General features: G+C 43.0%; 1 protein-coding gene across 2 annotated transcripts in view; it reads right to left on the minus strand.

The window, feature by feature from the left end:
- zmp:0000000660 (arf-GAP with Rho-GAP domain, ANK repeat and PH domain-containing protein 2) overlaps positions 1 to 19,003 on the minus strand; it is a 125,893-nt gene that overhangs the window by 91,174 nt on the left and 15,716 nt on the right. For both annotated transcript variants that reach the window (XM_037111325.1, XM_037111324.1), the window contains exons 8-9: positions 13,009 to 13,129; positions 3,295 to 3,488 (exon numbers count right to left, since the gene is read on the minus strand). In XM_037111325.1, the coding sequence (XP_036967220.1) occupies positions 3,295 to 3,488; positions 13,009 to 13,129 (315 nt within the window). The remainder of the gene's footprint in view (positions 1 to 3,294; positions 3,489 to 13,008; positions 13,130 to 19,003) is intronic.

Here is a 19,003-nt window from a genome sequence, read left to right on the forward strand (position 1 = left end):
TTAAACAAACTCCATCTCTTAAATTAATATGAAGCCCTTTGAATAAAAATGCTAATACTTTAGCAGTAAGTCCAAGGGAGGTCGACTTTTAATACGCAGCCTGTGAAAACAAGTGACTTAAAGGAATAGTTCAACATACTGCAGAGAGTTATACAGAAAGATCAAGATCACCCTTGTGTTTGCATGTAATTTAACGTATGTATAAATCGAGCTAAATCTAGGAAGCTGTCAGCTTAGCTAGCATGAAGACCAACTAGCCTTGCTCTGTCCAAAATGCAAAAGTAGGACTACCAGCAGACCCATGATGTATCTCATTTGTTTATTTGGTACTCAAATAGTGATGTAAACATGCAATGTGTGTGGTTGTAAACTAGTCAGCTTAGCCTATCTTAGCATAAAAACTGAAAGAGGAAAGAAGAGCTAGGTAAAGTTAAAAAATCCACTTATTGCCACCACTAAAGCCCTCTTATTAACATAATGTATCTTGTGTTTTTTTAGTCTATAGCTCCCTGAAAAACCATAACCCGTCATTTTCACATTTCTATTTGTGTAGAAAGCTTAGCTAATTACCTCCTAATTCTCTTGTCTTAACAAATTCAGAAACATGAGCATGGTATTAATTTTCTTATCTATTTTGCATAATGTGTAAGTATTCCTCAAAGTAGTATCTCATCTAGGGATTGAGGCCTTTGAACGGTTTTATGGAAAGCCTGTGTTTCAATTTGGGGACACAAGGTTTTCAAAGACATATGCGTTTTCCCTTAATGTTCAGTGATGTTGGTGCTAAAAGTCTGGATGTCTCGTCCTCTGCTGCTTTAAACTGACCATGTACTCCCTCAAAAGATTTATGAAACTGCAGCATTAAATCACTGCAGTAGCCCCTCAAAGATTGTAAAAATTCATTGGACGTTGCAAAAACAAGACATGACAAGCGAAGAATACCAGACAGTAAATATGACACGGAGCAGTTTCAAGAATTATGAAGCTTGCGTGAAGTCTGGGGGTGATGGGAATAAAGTTTAAAAGGCAGGTGCAGCACTGTCAAAGCTCGGGATTTCAACCCACAGGTAGAAAACAGCCGGAGGCCCGAGGTTAAGACCAGACTAACCTTTTTTTGGACTTTTTGGCTGAAGTTTTATTTTTCTCTTAGCTCTTGCCATCTAAAGCGAGGGTGGCCACTTAAAATTTGAGGGGTTGCTGTCACAAAACGAATGTGCCACGCAACAAGAAATAGCTCATCGGAATATCAATCAGAATAACTTAAATGCCTTGCTTGTTCAAAATATGAAAGAAAACCATGATTAGTAGCCCACAAATCTACTGCATGAATATTCAATTTAACCACTGGGTATATTTAGACTAATAATGTTTGTGAATACCTAATTAGTTGCTTACATTAGTTGTTAAGTGCAGATCTAATAGAAGGGAAAATGGGCTAAAATATAATGAGATATACAGAAAAATAATATTATTTTGCAAAAATTGTCTGCATTACTGAAAGAAATGGGTGTATACTTCCTGAAAATAACAAGCAGAATCACAATCCTGCATATGTTCCTGTCAGAAAACCTCCACTGTGCAAACGTGTATGTTTATCCTCGAATCTGCCATTATTATGTCTGTTACTGTATGCGAGGGCTGATTTTATGACTGCAGACAGCCTCAGAATTAAAAAGACTATGCTTGAAACCTACAAATAACCCACGTGTCACGCTCTCGAAAAAAAAAACAATACAAATAACAGACGCATTCATCAAACAGCGAAACCAAGGGGCTGCATTCCATTTCATAATAAATAACAATCCAAGAATAACAACAGTGGAAAACTAAAACACGAGTTGAGCAAATGAAAAAAGGAAAGACTACTTTGCTAAAGGCAACGTTGCTATTGAACGGGAGACCCTCTGGAGCTGCATTATGGGAAGCACAGGATTCAATTCTGTTGGAGACTGACTCATAATCGGAACTCAAAGTCACAATCAGATGTTTCGATATTGACAACTGAAAAACAAAACTTGGCTTAAGGGTGGTGCCAAAGGAGAGATAATGCTGCTGCCTACATCAAAAAGGTTTTTTTTTTTTCCCCCACCATGTTCAGAGATTTGGTGGGGTATTAGCCGGCAGTGGCGTTCACTGAAAAGGTGTGCTACCACAGGACACAAGTTCGTGTTAATGGGTTATGTTTGCCGATAAGTCACACCAGAGCAGCAATAATGTAACTAGAAGGGGCACTTAGGCCAGCAAAAGGGCAAATAGATGGACCAAACTGTCATTTCACACACCAGAGGATCACTTGAGGTCTCTTGAGAGCTGACGGGGGGCATTCGGTGCTTACTGGGACAGGCTGTGGCTACAAACTCTGGCTGAACAAAGAGCGATTTGGCACAGAGAGCAAAATGGGCCGAGGCAATCGCATTCCACTTATAGTGCCGCTGCCTGACTGACCTCGACTACACGACTTTAGGAGCGGGGAACAAGCAACTGCACCAGGGGCAAATGAAAAGATCAACTAAAAGAAATACAGTGTAGTCACTAACAATATATTAACAAGAGATGCTAATTTAAAGCAATCTCTTTCATCAATTGCTGTCGGTCTTAACAACCTAGTATCAGTAATCATTAACATGACTGATCTACACTCAGTGCAAAATCAGGGTAGGCTACATTAGGAGTTAAAAGAACAGATAAAGAACAAGACAGGTTACTTGAGTGATAACAAAATAATGACCATGTCTTCTATAAACCAAAAACGACTTTCTCAATTTTCTCATACCAGTATTGAGCATTTTATTTCGCTGTACTTCACAAGCAAGTGTCTGTAATTGGTTAAAAGATACTTTACATCTACATTTACTACCCATCTCTGAATGTAGGTTGATACATATTTTATTGGTTTAGTTCTTTACGACGATTAACAGATTAATCATTAATCATTAACATCCCTTATATCAACTATGCATTTATTCCATTTTATTCCCCGCATCTTTTTGCTGCTCATCATAGAGGTACTTGCGTGTCAGGTCAACAAAGATGCGTGAAAAAGTCGGCGACACCCGCTAGCATGAAGCTTGTTCCAACCAAAAATAGAGCAGACTATATCTCAGTGCACCCCTGAAGCTTTTTCACACTTATATTTACTTTTTGCATTACACATTCATGATCCTCTCTATATGTTTCATGAACATCTCCATCTCCGCCTTATCTGCTTCAATAGGCTGTGATTATTATCTCCCCGCTTTTCAAACAGGAAGCTGTCATCCTGTAGAGAGGAAGTCTCAGTGGTGTTGGAAGTACCTGTTCTGTTTTGCAGAGCCTGACTTTACTCCCCGCCAGGGACACCAGCACTCTGCCTTTGTAACCGCGGAGCTCCAGCAAGCCCCGCTTGTTTGTGGAGGAGGGGCGAGGGAGGCTGTCGGAGCGCTTCTGGGAGCCGCAGGCGGGGGGGCGCGTGGCCGTCTGAAGAGTTTCCATCCACTCCTGGCGCTCCCCTGTGGACACACGCACGAGTGAGACACAGAAAAAGAGAGAACGAGAGGTAGATTGTGCATGCGGATACGAGTGTGATTGTGTGGAAGAGAGTGACAGCAAGAGAGGTCGGAGAGAGAATTAGATAAAGAAGGATCAGGGCATCTTAAAGTCTTTGATTCATATTGTTAATTCATCATTTTTGCGTCCCTTCAGTGAATTAAACTGGCTTGTTAGCCGCTAGACCTCCACTGCATACTGATACAGAAAATTCCAGTCTGAAAGCAAAGAAATTGAATCGCGGGATGAGCTGCGATTGGTGAAAATTAACTTAGCCCCTGGAAAAGAAATATCCTGCAAAGCTGAAAAGTGCAAAGTCTAGCAGTGGAGATATAGATAGCTGCCTCTCTGAGCTTTGTGAGCCTCAAGCGAGATGTGGCGGGGATAATTTAAGTCAAACACACCACCTAATTAAAAATATGATTAAAAAAACATAGCTAAATGAGACACAGCCGGCTCTGTGAATTTACACTTTTCTCTCAACAAGAAAACGAAAGGGGGAAAGTCAAAGAAAGGCGTGAATACATTTCACTGAGCAATTAACTGTATTAATTTCTGATCATTTTAATTGTATGTGATAAAACTGTGCAACTGTCACTGGGGTCAGAGCAACTGTTCACTTGGCTCTCTCAAGCTTTACGTTCTCTCGCAGCTCATGTGCGGTTAACAGCGATAACAGCAGGAGAGTGAGTCAGGGCTCTCATTTCTAGCCGTTGTCCAACAGTTGTGCAGGCTTAGGTGAATGCAGATCTTACCAACTGTAGCTAGCAGCTAACTAAGCTAGCATTAGCTCCATGAATTTGGTTGAAAACAGTGTGTCGATCTTATTTTTTAATAATTACAGCTGACTTAAAACAAGTACTCTTTAGAAGTTGTCCCAAATATGGATGTGATGGCTACATACATATTTTGCTAACAGGTGAAGGCTAAAACTGCATGTGTGAGACAGAAACCTCCTCACCAGCTGACCCACCTTACATATCTATATCATATCAAAACTGCACTATTTCACATAACTTAAACTAAACCACATACCCTAGAAAGTGTAATATTTTCAAGGGTAGTTGGGGTTGCTGGAGTTAAAACCTCAAATCCAGGAAAGCGCAGGACTGAGCTGCCAGCGTTAGCCTAAACTCTGACCTGCTTATACGCACTTTGGAAATGTTACACAGTGGATGTTCTCATTGTGACCTAATTAATTGTTAACCTAATCTGCAAGTCCACAAATAAATGTAGGTAGCTTAATATTACGCTAACTGGCCTAGGAAGTAATGCTAGTTAGCTGGACATGCTAACATAATGAGCAGGAAGACACACTTTATAATCCATTCTTTACACTTCTGGTCTGTTTATCGTGGTTTTGGAAAGTCTAAAGAAGAGAGCGCCATTTTAAGAGTAGTTTTGCAACAGTGAACAGAAATCCCATGACTTCAGTGCTTAGTTGTGACTACTGAGATACGATCAGAAAATCTCTCTCCGGAGGAGCATCCGATGACTGACACTAGATGTGGTGTGTCATCAAAGATTGTTTGTCCTTGAACAGGATGCTGAATCTCTTACTTATTGTAAATCACCCTGGATTACCGTGCAGCTAAATGGCTCAAGTGTAGCGCACTGCATTATGTTCCATCCAGGGTTTACACTCAAACAATGTGCACTCCAAGAGGCCTCACAGATACCTTTACAACTTTTCCAAACAAATATAAAAGAAAGACATGAAGCCAGCACTGTAAAGCCCATTCCCCTACCGCCCAAGACATTGTGCTATCAAAGCCAGCAAAGTGGAAACACAAGAGATACCAGAGGATTGTACACACGCACACACATCCAGCACCCACGGTGGTTAGAAGTCCAATACAAGACAGAAAAACACTGAGAAATGGAATCAAAAGACTCTGTAAACTGATATGAAAACCAAGCAATCAGCCAGGATGGACGGGCAAATTGAAAAACGGGAACAAGGAAGCCATTTGTCTAAAAAAGAGAAACCATAAAACAACAAAAGTTTTTGAAAAGTAAACGCACTTCAATTCAAACTTGCGCAGCTCTCAACTCATCATCGGAAATGACAAAAAAAAACAATCCCCTGACAGAATGACTGACGCTTTTCTCAAACATACAAACTGACACAAAGAGGGAAAAATTAGCGTGGCCAGACAGGAAGTGTATTTTTGGATACCCGTGAATTCGAGCAAAACGGCAGGATGGAGGAGCTTGTGATTGCTCCGCCGACGGAAAGACTTGATGCCTTTAATATCTGAATGGTTCTTGTGTATTCAATTAAGGCGTTGGGGGTTCAAAGAAGAAGCCTTTTACTCGTCGTAATCACTTCTCAGTTTCATTCCATTATCCATTATTATGCTTATTATGGGCCAGTTCATTGCCAAAAGAGGAAAGAGCACCGTCATACAAATCATGCCGCCAAAATCAATTGTACTTTTAGCTGTGTTGGCTAAGGACGCAAATTAGACTGTTAAAGCATGCCAATTTAAGAATAGAGAGAATAATTGTTTTGTGATACTTTATTGATCCCCGCAATGGGCAAAAAATGCGTCTTTTCCACTTTCTTCCCACAGCTCATCTAAAGTAGAAATGTGGGTGGGGAATCAGCGTCATGCTCAACGTGTTTCAGAGTGAAGCAGTGAAGAACTCCACATACTGAACTGGTGAACCAGGGATTCGCTGGGCATCTCATTACCTGGATGACTAAAATGAAATTACATATATTTAGCCTGTAGCCTATAGCTATTAAACTAAGGATATTGCACACTTCCCTCAATGATACCTGATTACCTCAGTGGATTATGGGAGATTCTAACACGTTTCGCTATTTGCAGACATCCTATAACCAAAGCTTCACAAGAAAATAATCAGCAGGGTGATGAATAATGAAACAAACCTTTATCTGCAGTCTGTAAAGTGTATTCTTCTTTGAGCGTGTGTGCTTGGTGTTATCTCTTTATGTGGGTCTGTTTAGGCTGAATGTGTATTGGATCTAATTATCCTCAGGTCCACCTTTATCGGATCTGACAGAATCGGTCTGATTCACGAGTATCATTGTGCCATGTGTGCTGCCCACATCACTTTTAAACTCTCCTCTCAGACTGCGAGCTCATGTTACCCTCTGTGTGAACTTCCTGTCCTCGAACCACTCTGAAGGCCGACAGAAGGAAGGGGGAGGGCGTTCTCGCTCACGTGTCAATCACTTTGCGGCCACTGCCAACCTGGTATTATTCTAAACTGACCTTAATTAGCTTCTTGATTGACACCTTCCGACCTCCAGCAGATTATGCCAACACGAACCCCGTCTTTGACCTTGCACGTAAACGCATCCGCCAAACATCTCCACTTCTGAAGAAAAAGTTTCTCCTCTCTGACTATCCGCCTCCTCCGCACACTAACCCCCCACTGAGCTCCCAAATACTGTATCCGCTGCCTGGCCCCAAATTCAGCTCTGGTTTGACTACCCCCCAGATTCTTATGAATTTACAAAGAGCTGGCTTCAATAATGAATAGCCTACTCAATTATTGACTGCTCTTTACATCACTAGCCTTTACTGTTCCGTTCCCACCCTGCTTTCTGAGTTCCATTACCTGTCCTGCACTCACTTATTTGCCTGTTCATTTATTCAGGGCCTTCCTCACTCCCCTCCACTCTGCTCTTTGGCCAAACTGTCAATCTGAGCGCGGCAGGGAGGGCTGGAGCCGGGGAGGGAGGCGGAAGGATTGAGAGAAAAGGTGGCAGTGCCTGTATACGCCTGCGCATTAGCATATGTGCACCTGACTTGTGCGCCTGAAAGCTTCCTACATATGATATATGTTGTTGTTTGTTTGTGCACACAGTCTCGCACATGAACTGCCAGCGCGCTTGCCAAAATGTATTTTCACTCGGCAGGCAAACATGCCCTCACCTCTGCGTGCGTATAAAAAGAATGCACAGCTACTCTCCTCCACTAAAACCTGACAGCCGCATCTAGCTTCATCGCTTGTTAAGGGATATATATGTGTAGCCGTGTGTTTGAAAGACTATTCCACTTTGCACAGAGAGAGACGAGCAGAGAGGCAGATAATCCTCATTGAAAGTGGATGAGATGAGAGCCAGGTCCACTCAGCGCTCAACAGAGATCTTAGAAACCGCCCACGCAGTCTCCATCAACGGGAATAAAGGGAAAAAAAAAAGAAAGAAAGAAATAGAAGAGAGAAAATACACAAAGCAGAGGGATTGTGGTCACTTGCTTTGTTTGCTCTCATTTCAATCCCCTCAAACCAGCATATATTCACAGCACAGAACTAAACATTTACTATGGATACAGCACACACTGGTTTCTTCATATGTTATATTTGTATATATATGTATTCATTTGCATTTTACATTTTACATAGTTTAACCATGTCTGACCTGTTTTTTTTATGTTTAAATCTTTAATGACTATACCTTTACAAATTAAATGTGTAGTGACTTTATCATAAATGTGCATTTTACATAATTTGAGGCCTCAAAAGTGTCTGATCTTTAGTGAGAATCAGTTAAAGCAACAATTTAGGCACTTCAGTGAGAGGGTAGGATCACAATGTTACATATATGTTTACAACACAGCGAGTTTTGATTGTAGTTGGCACCTACAGTACGCCTGACCAACTGTTTGATTTGTGTTTATGACAGTGGTGTTGCACTCAAAAAGTGTGAAATATATTATTTATCTCTATTATTCTTATTTCACTTGTCAAGGAAAAACTAGGCAAAGCTGGGACAGTGGACTTCGGCTCAACTGTCCTATTACTTGCTGCAAAAAAAAAATGTGCAACACTAGCTAAGATACTGAGCATTCAGCTGTTAAAAATCACATATCTCTTCAGGAGCTGTAGAAGACCAAAACAGAGGTAAAAAGCAGGGTAAATAAAACTTTTTTTATATTAACCATGCACACAAGAAAGACTTGAAGGTGTCAGTGACACGCTCTCATTAACCACTGTGAACAAACTCAGTGTATGCTACCTGCGCAGCCCAAAGCAGCAAAGTTAGCAGCTAGCTAGTGAACACAAAAGACATTTTAGCTGCTCAGGAGTCCAATATTTCCCTCAGGGGGTGATGGAGACCAAAACGGAGCGAAAAAAAAAAAAACAGAGTAAACATCGGATGCATTGTGCATTCGTCAGATGAACACCGACACAAATCCAAATAATGTTTCGCCGGACAACTGTTCGTTAACACCATAACAACTTTATAAGGGTGATAATACGTCAGTGTTGTGCTTAAAGGGTTGCTCAGCCCCGAGTGGCCAATAAAATAAATCAGTGCAGGTTTCAGAAGTCAAGACTTAAAAAGCCAGTAGGTTGTAAAATGTGAAGTAATGCAAGGTGAAATATTTACTACTGTTTATACTCCAAGTCCTCCTGAGTTTTTATATCTGCCATCATTCTCCCTCTGGCCTCTTCCCAACCTTTTTGTTGTTCTCCCTACTTATTCTCTACATCTCTCTACAACTCTCCTTCCTGTCATTTCAAACTGAACCAACATGTGTTAGGGAGCAGGCTTGTGGAAAGGCAATTGCCAAAGCATCAGAATACAAATCATCAACATTTCTTTACACCATAAATCCCATCTCCCCCCTTGTAGCGCATCTGTCTGCATCGCCCTCCACACCTCCGCTTCTTGTCCCGACCGTTTTCCGTCACTCTCCGACTGCATCTCTTCCTGCCAAACTCTCCTTTCCTCTCCCTTTCTTCTCTCCCCCATCACTGCCACTGCTCCCCCCATCACTCCCTCCCGCTCTCCATCTCTCCCTCGCCTGCCTTCCTTCCTCCCGTCGCTCCTCTCTCAAGCTGACAGTACCTGAGGGAAGAGGCCACCTGCGGACCAAGTGGAGAATCAGCCGACAGCTGTGTGCACACTCTCTCCGGTGGCCTTCAATTATTCACTCACTTCTCTCCCCTCTTTTTCCCTCTCTCCATCTTCACTCTGCCCTTTTCATCTCCCCCTGCCGTCTCCGCCTTTACCTCTCTGTTGCTTTTTCACACCGAGATTGCGTGCATCCCTCCTGGATGTCTTTAACACTCTCGCCCACTCCTCTGACCATCACTCGACCATTTTCTTCCCCCTTTCACCCCTACTGCATCAGCCCTGCAGCTCCTTACCTCTACTTCACTAACCTACTCTTTCGTTCCCTCTGTCTCCTCATGTCTCCCTCTTTCTCATGTGTTTCCCCAAGATTGATGACTCTCCGCCACAAGGCGAGTGGGCCTGTTTAAAGATGCATGAGGTGATGAGGCCAAGTTTTCTCCTCCCTCTCTCTCTCTCTCTTTCTCTCTTCTTTTCTAACGGCGGCAGCCACCTCTGGAAAGAGGCTTCCCAACAATCCCAGGCAGTCAGAGGCCACCTCCAAATCACACAGCCTTCACCCCTCCCAGCTCCTGTCAGGATGGCTGAGCGTGACATATGACGATCAGCTGGCAGACAGTGTGATAAATGATGCCGCTGAGAACCCGCGACTCATAAACAGACAAAAGAAGCTGGCAGTCGTCGATATGATAATGCACCCAATGGACACGGGAGAGGACGGATGGTCGCTGGCGCTCAGTGTGGTGGAGGGAGTTGAAAAACAAGTTTAAAGGGCAAGTTGTTGTTTACGTTGCCATTTTTATATAAAGCCACAGTGATGCAGAATTGTTCGAAAAGGAGATCCAGCGCAAGCGTGTTCAAGTGGTTGATGACCTGAAGACTAAAATTGAGTAAAGGCCCTGATTTCTAGAGGAAACTGCAAGAAACGTCACATATTGCTTCCAGTGACGTCACACAGGTTTTGAAAACCAGTCCATCGGTCTAACATTGCACTCCCATGACACTTGGGACTCATTATGGACAGTTTAAAAACACCTTTTTAATTCCACATTCTTTTTCCTTTTCAAAACCTGGCGCCTACATTACCCATAATGCAACTTATCCACTGAGTGACATCACTGGAAGCAATATGTGAGATTACATGCAGCTTCCTCTGGAACCACAAAAGGCTTTACACTGCTTTTGTCACGTATGCAATAGTACTCCCCAAGACCAGTAAACATACTTTGATGTGTCAATTTGGTGGAGTTACCCTTTAATCTGAATCCGCAAAGCACAAGTACAAAGTAGCAGAAAAAGTAAATGAAAGTAACTTGTCAGTAAAGAATTCAGGGAGATGTATTTAGTTACTTTCCTCCACTAGTATTACTAAACAAATCCGTATTTAGCAGGTTGCATCAGCTCCACAACAAAATTAAGTACATTCCACTTAACTGCAGGTTCAAATGTTCACCACTGAACTACTGTATCACTACTACACACTGAATAAAAGCTAAACATATCATAACATTACAAAGTTCTCTGATGTATTTTTAACTGAGCATGGATCAATAAACGACCAGTTCAGCTTGGTGCTCATTACCGATGATGAGTAGGTCAAATATTGATCAATCTTTTCCCTCCTCAGAAGATGTCAATATGTCAATAACTCGCACTGAGGTCTCAATGATCTGTTCGTTAATGCCTGTCTGGTTCCAACATGTTCGCAAATGTTCACAATCAAACTCAAAAACTCACCCGCTCATCTACGTGAATCAAAGGGCGGCCCGGCGCTGACCCAAGAAACGGACCCTCGATTAGTGAATGAGCAGTTTGACCTGAGCTGCCTAATTGACTGCCATCAAGCGGGCAGGAAGTAAGGAGCGGTAAGTGTGCCTTTCCCCTCTCATTAAGGCCGACGCGGACAAAAAGCTTCCAGCTGAAAGACGATAAGAGGCGAGTCTTACTTCGTTTTGTCTGACAGGGGGATGAAGAGAGGAAGGAGGAACAAGACATTTTAAGGACAGTTCCTGGGAGATTTGAGATTTCTTTTACACATTCTGTCTCTTTTAGATTGACTTAATAACACTGGTTCAGACGGGGACATGAAGTCATTACTGCCACCAAGATCTCCCTAATCACCACTACACACAGAGCCCACATAGCCCATAGGGTTCAGATGGAATCCTCTAACATCTACCTTACTGATGATGTGCGATACCTCCAAACTGATACCACGCAAAAACCCAGGCTGGTATTGACAGTACCAATACAATACTGATACTTGTCAGAACATCAGCACACACTCTGAAGCCTAGACAGATGTGTTTCCCTTTCCCACGGTCAGTGACAGTGATGAATGGTGCCAGCAGCCACTCTCTCTTACTCTTTCTGTAGCTGAATAATGCCTCAAAGTGCCAAAGGACTGTGATTGACGTCTGTCTCGACCTAGCAGCACCTACTCCTCTCCTCTTCTTTAGACAGCCACTGCGTAACCTCATCATATTCTGTGTGATGATTAAATCTCAGATGCTTAACAAGGTCTGTGGTGTACCTCACACTCCTAACACACACATCACACACAGCGTCACTGCTGTTCCGAGAGCTGAAAAAGCTGCATCATCGCTATCAGCCCCGGTCAGTAGCATTTCAGGCACAGAGTCGTAGTTTACGTATGACTGAGTTGCTGAGTTAATTACTGAGTTTAGATATCAATCTTTTAATATGAATCAACCACTATAACTTAACCTTCTTCTTCTCCTCTGTACAATGGGTACCTAAACCGATACAACAGGTAAACAAGAACTTGCGATTTTTCACATCCTGGATCCAGCACTTAATTCAATGCACAACATCAGATTCGATCAGCTCTGTTACAGTTTTGGCAACCTCACCCTTGCTGATGGCTGTGAGCATTTCTCACCTTGTCTGTGAAGCACCTTGACCCGCTTCATAAACAAAAAAGACGGAAAATCTTGCTTTCTAGGACCTTGAGTGCTACGCTTACCAGTTATTGGCGGTAGCTTCATATTTACCTACAAATGAGCGTAGTATCAATGCTCTCCTCCCACACTGAAAAAGACTGCAGATATCTGCATTCACCAAAATGTTAAGATTCAGCACACAATCAGGGTGTGAGGCAGCTTATCTTTAAACCAAAAAAAGTGTCCAAATACATATCTCTATTGTATCGGGACAGAGCCAGGAGAGCTGTTCAAGCTAAACTTGAACTTGTATGCTAAGCTAGGCTAAACACCCTATCTCTGCACTTAATACACAGACATGAAACTGATCTTCCCTTTTCACACTCTGCAAGAAAGCCAATTTCTTTACATATGGGTGTCTAGCAAAAAAAAATGATTTTGAATCCTGCTAAAAAAAAAATCCAAATCACACTGAATTACTTTGAGAGCAGGTATCAGGATGGAGAAAATTGTGAGAGCGAAAACTGTGTGTGAGAAAAGAGAGGGACAGGGGTGAGATGGAAGATGAGGCGTTTAGAGAGTGCGAGGCAGAGTGAGGGAGGGAGACGAGAGAGAAAAACAAGGCCGGACGGGGAAATCAGACGGTCAGAGCTGCAGCGGCCGACTGACAAGCAGGAGGAAGAGAACTGCTGATTAATGACTGCAAACAAAGCCCAATAAAAGTAAAGAGTGCACTGGTACCTTCTCTTTCAGCCCGGAATATGAAGGTCCGAAGGGAGGTGACTACCTCAAACTTGTTGTCGCCGAGTCCCCGCACCTGCCTGATAGCACTGGCCAGGATCATGCCTTTGGAGTACATCTCCTAAAAACAGAAAGAAAACAGCAACGCACACTAAATTAGGTGTATAAACATGAGCAGACACGCGCGCAGCTCCATGCATACTGATAACGTTATTGAATTGTTGCTCATTTCTATTATCTGCATCTGTAGAGCTACAATTACTGTTTTCCAGCGCATTGTTTGCATCAATAGATGTGTAATTCTGAGATGTATTACCGCCGACGAGGATCGCATTCAATTTGCGACACCACTGACAGACATCCTCATCAAACTTGAGCTGTAACCCATCAATACAGCGTCACATTTATTTGCAGAAATAGCTTCCCCGTTGCCTTTCAAGCCGTAACTTTGATAAATGGCACGTAGCTCTTGGACAAGAAGCATTTCAATCAAATAGATGCTGCGGAGATGCGAACGGGAAACTCGTACTATACGTTTTCATATGAGCCGGGACGAATTGCGTTGATGGGCTCTTTGACATAAACACAAATAACTCAGATTACAGACTTGAAATATGTGTTGTTTTGGGTCGGCGGTGCAGGGAATGGCCCCCAAAAAGTGAATTACCACACATTAAAGAGGCGCAAACACAAGAATAACACTCACGCGCACACACAGAGAGCTGCTATTTGGGTGTTAGGAGACAAATCCACAAGCAGAAAAACAAACTTCTCAAATATTTAAAAAGAAGCAGGCACGCCGTATGAGGGGATTTGGGTAAAGCACAGGAAGTGCTTGTCGGGTAAAGTGGGATTGTGTGTGTATTGTTCCATTACCCCCATGTTTCCCCCACAGCTGCTCGAGTGGAGGCATCCAAATAAGGAGGATGATGCACTAGAGGCTTCATGACCCTCTTTACAGTCTCCCTTGACAATGGCAATTAAACTACTGGGTCACTGTCGGTATGAAAAGGAGGCAGAAGGGGCATAAAAACATTTTAAAAAATCAGACGTCAATACAATCACATCTTAAGATGCAAGGAGCTAACGGTACCGCCATGGAATCAGTATTCAAACCATGTGGTGGCGAGGGGAACAGAGAAATGTCCTTAAAAGTAGTTGGGAAGAGCGAGAGAGAACATCTCGGATTGTAATGTTCTTGCAGTAGAGTGAACCAGAGGACAGTACATCACGCTTCTGTGGCGGCGTGAAAATCACTGGGTTATAGAAAGAGAGGGAAAAAAATAGAAGGAGGGTTGTGGCAGACACTGCATTATTCATGTCAATAATGTCATTATCATTGCAAAGTATGACAAAAAAAAAAAAACAGATGTGTCTCCTTTTTTTTTTCTCCATGTCGCTCTTCAATGGGCTTGACCTGAATTTTGATTCTACGCAGTCCTGTGTACAATGTAATGGCTCATGGGTGATTGCCATGTGCAATTACTGTACTTTACGTCCTCTCAACTGTTTCGCCACCGCCGCCGCCATATCCTGCGAAGACACTCGAGTGTGGAGGGCGGATGAGCGGAGAAAGGGAATAGGAAGTGAACTCCTGACTCCCTCTCGCCATTCTTAATTAAGCCAAGTGACCTTGCCATCCACAAAAGCCTATTTCTAGAGACCACTCTGCCAAAAATACACCAGCCGGCGCAGTCAGTTAGGGAGAGTGGAAGGGGAGGGGATGGATGGATGGAGAGAGGGGGCATGAAATTCTAAAAGAAAAAAAAGAAAGAAAAAAGGGACAGGAATTAGGTTTGTGTGAAAGGCCAAGGACTGAGAGGAAGAAAGTGGATAGAGCGTGGACAGAAGACGACTTGACAGTGGAATTCCGTAATCACGAAGAGATAGAGACGGAGGGTGGAGGAGGCGTTCGGGAAAAGATAGACATCACGTTGAAATGAAGACGCCGAAGAGGGTCAGGGAGGGGTCCCTTCTCATATAAGGAGCGGGATGTTAACAATGGCGAGAAGTGGCTCAACCTAATTACCGACAGCCAGCCTCGTGCATCTCTCCTCCCCAGGAGTTTCACACCAATATCTCCCTCTTCCTCTCTCTAAATTTAGCCAGAAGTTAAAGCAAGGTGAGGGGAAGGAGAGGAGAAACTCGAGTGTGTACGCACGTGGACGAATCAGCTTGGTGGCTGTGCGCTGATAATTACACCCCGAGTATGGGTTAACGGTAATTAATTGTTTTAATTCCGGTTTTGGGGTCATGAAGGAGAGAGTTGTTTAATTGTGAGTTGTGCATCTGTAAATACTCTGACGGCTGCAGTCGGCGGAGGGATGATGAAAAGCAGAGGAGGTCAGCGGTGGGACGTGGCGGATTCAGACACACCACAGCCGCCCCCACCACACACACACACACACACACACAGTGTTTAATAGACTAATCTCAGGTGGAAGGACTGCCAAGGATGCAATGAGGCCTAACTACCTCTCTTTCTCCAATAACAGACACACCTGACTCGCCTCCCTCTGCCAAACATCTCCTCCACACTCATTTCCCCTCCCTCCTCGCACTCCATACACCTCTCACTCTACCCTCCCAACATTTGTCAACCCGTGTCATTTTTCTTGCAGCCAAAGGTGTCACACTCTCTTTTTTCCCCCCTCTTCGTGGAACTGCCCATCCTGAGCAGATAACTACGTGTCTTTTTCTTCTCAAAAACAACCCGGTAAACTTCAGGAAACAATTAAGGCACAGCAATGGAGCTAAAGCCCACAATAATGGAGGCGCCGTGTGGAGAAAGCAGGGAGGAGGGCAAAGAGTTTTTTTTTTTTTTTTTAACCACCAGCATGGAGTTAAGGTCCTGCTCTCTCCAAAGAGCTTCAGTGGAGGCATGAGGACACCAACTGGTCGCAGCAGAGAACTGCACCTTTGAGAAAGTGCATGGGGACAACAGTGCACGTTTGCTCATTGTTTCAACAAGCAGGGTGCCCCAAGGATTTTTAAAGATGTTGCTCCTAGGCAATAGTTGCTTTGCTTTCTAAATCAAGTCTTTAGTCTGTTGCAAAAACATCCAGGTCTCTAAATGCTGACTATTTCAAACCTGCTGTGAGTAGGGTTATCTTACATATAAGACCAAATAATTAAAACATCTAATAATTGATTAAACATTGAAGGTGTGTTGATACAATGCCAGCCTGGTACTGAATTATCTATATTTCAATATTTCAGGATTTTGTGGGATTAAAAATTGAGACTTTTGCTTTCACTGTTCAACTCAAGTCTTTAAATCAGATTGAAGTCTGGTTCAAGTCCAAGAGTCGGGTTTAAATCTGATTAAACCTTGATTTTTGGGGCCAGTGTTGTAATCATCCACATATTCCTTCATGTGATGTTAGCAAACAGTAGCTTTTTCACACATCTAGCAGACACGGTGCAGCGTTAACATTCACCTGAGGACGTGTTTGTGTTCGCCTCATGGATATACACCTGGTATCACGCCTCTTTTAGCTCTTTTTTTGGTCTCTACCACCACACGAGACCAACATCCGGTGCTTCAGCAGCTAAAATCTCCAGTGTATCAGTTAGTCTCTCCATTTGGCAGCCAGTCAGGGCAAGGAAGGTAACGCACAGGTTTCTACTAAACACAAGCAGATGAAAGCAGGGAGACTGAATCAAAACAGTGACGAAACCAAAATAATGACCTAATAGAGGTTAAAAAATACCCTTAGGGAAACTGCAGAGATTCGCTGCAACACTACAAGTGCCATCTCTCACTTTACATTTAGTCAAGCTCAGTGGCTGACTCAGGATGTTTGAGGGGCAGGGTTGAAAAAAAAAACATTAAAAGGGCACCATACGTACACGACTTTCTGCACCAGCACATGGAAAGTCATGATACATTTTATAATGAAGAGAGGGCTTTTCACCATGTTTGGTCCCCTGGAATCTTTGGGTTGTGGACCAAACGAGACATTTGAGGACTTGAAGATGGTGGAGCTGGGAAACACTGAGCAGATTTTTCTCCATTTTCCGACATGTCATGGACCAAACAACTAATTGTCTGATTTAGGAAATGATCGACAGGTTTCTCGATAATGAAAGTAACAGTTAGTTGCGCACCTAACATAGTCATTTACCCCTTTGTTAATAAAATAATAATTCATTAGTGCAGCTATAGGGAAACAAATCATATCTATGGTCCATTTCTCTGTGTAACTTAGAATCCTTGGACGTAAATTATGGCCAAATTGTATGAAACCTTGAAAATTTAAGATGAAGATCACATATTTTGGGAATGACTCTGGTGACCAAAATGAAACGACACAGAAATCAAAAGAAATTCTGAAATACTCAGGGTGTTACAGTAAGCGTCAGCTCAGGTATCTTGGGAAGACACAGGAGGGAGTCGGCAGAGGAGCTTTCAGGCTTGGCAGGGGAGAGCTTTGCTGCGTCAGACGGACAGACAGACAGACAATCAGACCGACTGATAATACTCAAAGACTGATCCCCGATCCTAAAAACCTCATCTCCCCTTTGGCCTTCTATTCAGCCTCACCCCCTCCTTCTCCATCCTCTCATCCCTTCATCCCTCACAGCCACCCTCCACACTTCCTCCCGTCACCACCCTCAAGCCAGGCTTTGGACTGTTTTTGCAAACACACACACACACACACACACACACACACACGCACGCACGCACACACATAAGACACCACACCGAGACCCTCAGGACTACATCTCAGGACCAAAGCATTCTCCCAAGTCAATCCTCGTGTTGACGAAATCAGACGAAAGGGGGTGATTGATGAGACGGATTTGGTTACCGACGCTGCAGAGAGGGAGAAGTGAGACCGAGGATCTCGCTACTCTCCCACGCCACCTCCGCTACCCCAGTGATGACATCACCACGGCCAGAGACCTTCAAGCTGCGACTGTGATTAAGTGCGATTAGTTCTGTCTGGGGCTGACAGATCCCACAGGATTTCAAACTACAAAAGAGTTTTTGGTGTGTTGAAAGTTCGTGAAAGAGAACAAGAATGAGAAGGTGTCAGCGCGTTAGGCATTTTCGTTTTACAGGTAGGAGAGATGGCAACATGATGAACTGATCAAGCTAAACTGGTGTCTAGTCCAGACTGCACAAAATTGGAGAGGATCTCTGACGAATTTTTTAAGTTGAAGATGAAAGGGCTCGAATCCAAACACATTTTACACTTTTTCTTCGGCGCTTGAGAAGTCCTTGATGCTATGACAGTTTCACTGTAGCCAAAAAGAAATGCATTTGTAATCCGTGTTAGTTAGTTTGTTGTGACATTCTTGCTAGATTGGGCAACTATGAAGTCGCCTTTAGGAATTTTTTGTTTTTTCTTTTAGCGACACATTTAGCAACTGTTGGGCAGACCTGAGCGTGAATTATAATAACTTTCTCTGTGGATCAGCTGATTTGTCATCAAGAGCCTGCAGTTGAAATATTAAAGTAAACTGAACAGCGACCACAATGGCCACAACTTCAATAATAGAATACTTGCAAATTGAATTTTCTTTATTTGCTTACACTTTAAAGACATAATTCCACCAGCTGATTTGGCTCAGTTGTGTCAGCAGCTGTATATAAAGTTAGCTAACATTATCCAGCATAAACTACTGTTCATACTAGAAGAGACAAGGTTATAGCAGCAGAACTCCTCCTCTGAACTGAATGGAGCAAGGTAGCACTATATTGCTGATTAATGATTTTTTTATGTGTTTTTTTTATTTTTTAACTGATATAATCTCAATTTAATGTGTTCGATATTTTGCTTAATGCCCAAATATCTACAGTGAGGCTTTGCTCATCCTTAGCTGCACATAAACATTAGCAACACGGTAAAGCACCAGGCATGTTAGCACTGTCGTTTCCAACATGTTACAGTTATATAAATCATATTAGAATTTTGCTCAAATGTGCCCAAGTGGAGCAGAGTTTCCCACAGAATGGTCGTATACATGTGGTGGTAGCATTGGTGGG

Source organism: Acanthopagrus latus, chromosome 10, assembly GCF_904848185.1.
Source record: "Acanthopagrus latus isolate v.2019 chromosome 10, fAcaLat1.1, whole genome shotgun sequence".
NCBI lineage: Eukaryota > Metazoa > Chordata > Actinopteri > Spariformes > Sparidae > Acanthopagrus > Acanthopagrus latus.